The following is a 4,525-nucleotide window of genomic DNA, read 5'->3' as shown; positions in this document are numbered from 1 at the left end:
TGCTAAAGCATTCTTCCAAAATGTTATTGATATATATGAATAAGATGGAGGCATGAAAAGTTTGTTACAAAATAGCCTTTCAAGAATGTACCGATACTCCTAGATTTCTTAAACTAATTTAATGCATTTATGAAGACATTTATCAATTAAAGTATATACATGTTGCTTATAATATTCTATTTTTAGTGATCTAATATTTAAGGATCAACCTGCATTGTGAAATGCAGTCCACATGTGCTTCATAGTCCATGCCTACATGTTAGATTGTAAGGCTATACAGATTCCTGTTTTTGAGAGATATCTAGAGGATGTAATTTTATGATATTTTAAGGCTTTAAATTTTGTTAATAGATTAATATAAGACGCTAGTATGACGATGAAGGAACTAACTTATACAATATCTGTTCATTGCTGCTCGTTCAGTACCGGTAGTATGTTATTTTTTCAGTGAACGTATAATCGAAGCTTCGCTGAATTATTTTGCGACACTTTATCACAATATTATATCGCAAAACTCATCTACATTCTATGTCTATGTAATCTTTGCTTAAGAAGAGCATCTTACATCTTAAGCGTAGGTTTTATATCATTTAAAATGGCATAATGTGCACACATCAATTTTACCAAAAGCCTTAATATTAGGGATACTAATACTAAGCATTGAGCAAAAAAAAGCCAGTAGAGTGATTGGTTGTTAAACTTAGCTCTTACAAAATGAACATCAAAAATGTTACTGTATTATTGGACGCAACGCAATAGGTGTAAATCTCACCCAATAGGGATAATAATTGAGTAAAGCATTACAGATTGCTATCAGCTGTTATTTTATAGTATTACAATAAGAAAATAGCCCACTTTATGAAGCAAGGAACGATGAAGGAGATTGAACGTTATTTTACTTACGTTAACTATGCTATAGCTAGAATAAACTTGCTATATTTGGAAGCTAGCTATTATATCTATTTTAATGATTTTACAATCTTTTACTTCTATCTCGGCATTTGATTGTCATTTGTAGTACAAATATTAGCATACTGTATATAATTTGGATACAGACACGGGCTATAGATGATGGCGGAGTGGGCGGGTTTAGAATAAATTCCCTCATTGACATCAGTTTCTAACATTTGGCGATAATTAATAAGTACAAAAGCCTGCATAGAATAGGTTAAATTATTCTCTACTGTAATTGTCTTACAAAGAATAGTTTAAAGCTAGTTGTAGTAGCATTAGTGTCTTCGGTGCTGCTAATTGACTATCGTGTAATAGAAAAATGCTTTTCAAGATAAAGTTGCAACTCCAATCATCTATTTTAGCGTATGCCAATAACAGTAGATGGATAATGACTATTTAATTTTACTACTTCCGCTATTCTTTAGGCTAGTCCATATCAACGTTAAACTAAACCCTATATCGTACTGATTTCTATATTCTTTAGGGGCATTTGCTTGCTATAGAGACAATGTATAATATAACATGATTTATAATTAATCTTTTACCGATCATGCCGTAGACTAAGTATGTAATATAAATATTGAATCTTTATCCGTGACTAAGTAGGGGTGAACCTTTCTCCCATCTAAAATCTTTCTATCCATCGCCAAATTTATTAGCTGATAGAAAAAGTAGCTAGTAAAAATATTCCGCTTCTATCTTTGATTTGGCAATCGAAATGCTTTATTGATCACTGAAAAATCCAGATTTAAAATAGGGTTGAACTGAAGACTTCTCAAGCTATAAGAAGTAAAACTATAATGACTATGTCTAGATTATGATGAAGATTGAAGTGAATTACTTTATTCATGATTTCAGCTCATAAATTAAACATAGAAAATATGGAGAAAACTTCCTATGAGCAAGACCGTCGTAAAAACAAAGTAATAATTATATAGAAATAAGAATGGAATCTTGAGCTGCACTAGCCACGCTAACGATTGATTATAACCATAAAAGTGTGAAAGTAAACCTTGTTCTAGCACAACCTTTAGAATTAGTAAAACGTAAAAATGTTATCAAGAAACGTGGATTACAGCAGTCATAGCCTATAGTTAATAAATGTCTTCCACATTAGCAATAAACACAAAAAGTGTTCTTCCGCAAGATTATATAATAGAGTAAACCTGCATAACTGAACCATTACATAGGGTGAAGGGAGTAGCTATAATGCTATCTAAAGGAAACTATCCGGTTATTTCTAGCGAAAAGCCAGCATGTTACCAAGTCTAACTTTGATCTATTAATGAATTGATATATACGGTAAAGAATAAGAAATCACATAGTGATGGTGAGTGCTTGCAAAACGATTTACATTGAAAATCATTCAAAGCAACTTCTAAGGTGTGATAGGGCGCATTGCTTTTAGATAGAATGGTAGAGTGTCATCTAAACCAACCAAAGCAATTTAACATCTCTCCTTCAGAGATATCCATATTCCATCCTTGTTTTTTAAAACCAATGAAGGAATATGATGAAACGATGAGTTAGGTGTAGATAGCTCGAAACGCTGTAATATTTTAGCAACTACTGATTTTAGTTCTTGCAAGGCAAAATTTTGTCCAATACAATTTCTAGTTCCGACCGCAAAAGGCATGAAAGCGTAGGGATCTCGACCTTTTGAGTTTTCTGCGGTAAATCGTTCTGGATTAAATTTCCACGGTTCTTCCCACCAATTTGGATCGTGATGAAAGACATAAGAAGGAAATTCAATATCCATGCCTTTAGGGAATGTATATCCTTCAACCGTCATTTCTTCGCCAAGTGTATATCCTAGAATGGGTACTGTTGGATGTAAACGTTGCGATTCTTTAATGCATAAGGTTAAGTACTTGAGCTGTGCTAAATCTTGCCATTCTAAATTTGTTCTACTTCCAAGTACGTTATCCACTTCTTCTCGACATTTCTTTTGACATTCAGGATTAGCAGCTAAGCTGTGCAACAACCATGACAGGGAGGAAGATGTTGTATCGTGTCCTGCAAATAAAAAGGTTATGACTTGATAGACAATTTCATCAACAGTCATACCTACACCTTCGCTATCTTGAGCAGTCAACATAATGTCGAGGAAATCAAGATGTTTTCTGTGTTCATTGACATTATCTTGATTTTCTAAAGCAGCTTTACGTTGAATTATAATCTCTTTAGCAAACTGTCTAGAATAAGCAACATTGGAGTAAAATTTCTTGCCACTAGAAGATAATCCATAGATAAAACTGCTAGCATAGAGTGGATTATACAATCTGGCTTCAGTCAAGGTGGTATTTTCACGAGATGCAACTAAAAACGGATGCTTGGAGCCATGTGTTTGAGGATTTAACTGAGTTGAACAAGCACATTGCACAATAATATCGAAAGCCAATAAGCACATATCTTCTAAAACTTCGAATGGTTTACCGACTTCAGCAAGTTTGACCCATTTATCGATTAAAATATCGGTACATTCATTATAGACAACCATGTAAGGTTTCAAGACATCAAAATGAAATCCAGGCGTTAATAATTTCCTGTTTCTTGCCCACAGTTCTCCATTGGAATAGAGTAGCCCGGGTCCAGTCCATTCGCGGGTAAATCGATGGACTAATATCTCTTTAGTATTAGCAGATTTATTAAATTGTCGTGCTACAACGGGACTGCTAATCATCAAGACCGGATTAGTGGGGCCATACCATAGCGGAAACATTTTAGGATATTTCTGGCACAAGTTAGTAACAGCACTAAGGTATTTTTCTAGCGAACCGATTTCATCCAGATTTCCACTTAGCCAATTTGCTTTAGGGCCAGATACCTTTTTTAAAGCTGACCATATACGATTAACGCCCATCCATGTTGAAATGATGGTTTTAAGAAAAATACACCCGATAGCAATAATGATCATCAACGCGATTGGGCCCATGGCTAATTAGTTTTATCTCTCTTCAATCCTCCACTTCTAAATGCAAATCAAAGTTAGTCAGTCCAAAACTACACGTACGTCGCTAAAAATGAACTATCAATCAAGCACTTTGTAAACGCTTATACTATGGCAGTCTGTTATGGCTAATTAATGATTTGTCGCTCTATTTATTCCCTGTAAAAGAAGTAGCTTAGTATTACTAGACTTGGAGATATGTTCGCTAGCCTTGTATCTTGCAAATGAAAGAACGCGCGCTGGCTATACAATTTATAGTTGTTTGTTTAATAGAGTTAATATGGTCTCATATTTACTTCTTTGTTAAATTTAGTGTAATGAATGGGTCTATAATTTAGTAAAATGAATGGGTCTATAATCTAGTAAAATGAATGGGTCATAATTTAGTGTAATGAATGGGTCTACAATTTAGTATAATGAATGGGTCTATAATTTCTTACATTCACAATTACTAACTTAAAGTTTGAGTTATTAAAATTGAACAAATTTCTAATTTGAACCATTCGTTGCGGCAGCTATCATACAATCACCTTATTAAGCTTAGCAGACTATAATACTTCCTAATATTCTCCTTCTTCATGCTACCACCGTAATTAGCAGAAATTACTACAGTGCCACGTA

At 33.8% G+C, this 4,525-nt stretch overlaps 1 protein-coding gene across 1 annotated transcript; it reads right to left on the bottom strand.

Annotated features, from left to right (window-relative positions):
• Positions 1–2,401: 2,401 nt before the first annotated feature.
• Positions 2,402–3,817, bottom strand: TRIADDRAFT_34712 (uncharacterized protein; the record flags this gene model as incomplete). The annotated part of the gene is made up of 1 exon (XM_002118736.1): positions 2,402–3,817. The coding sequence occupies one exon, from the start codon at positions 3,815–3,817 to the stop codon at positions 2,402–2,404; it is 1,416 nt and encodes a 471-aa protein (XP_002118772.1).
• Positions 3,818–4,525: the final 708 nt, after the last annotated feature.

Source organism: Trichoplax adhaerens, genomic scaffold (assembly GCF_000150275.1).
Source record: "Trichoplax adhaerens TRIADscaffold_824 genomic scaffold, whole genome shotgun sequence".
NCBI lineage: Eukaryota > Metazoa > Placozoa > Uniplacotomia > Trichoplacea > Trichoplacidae > Trichoplax > Trichoplax adhaerens.
The sequence above is the reverse complement of the archived record's forward strand: the minus strand, read 5'-3'. Positions and strand labels throughout refer to the sequence as shown.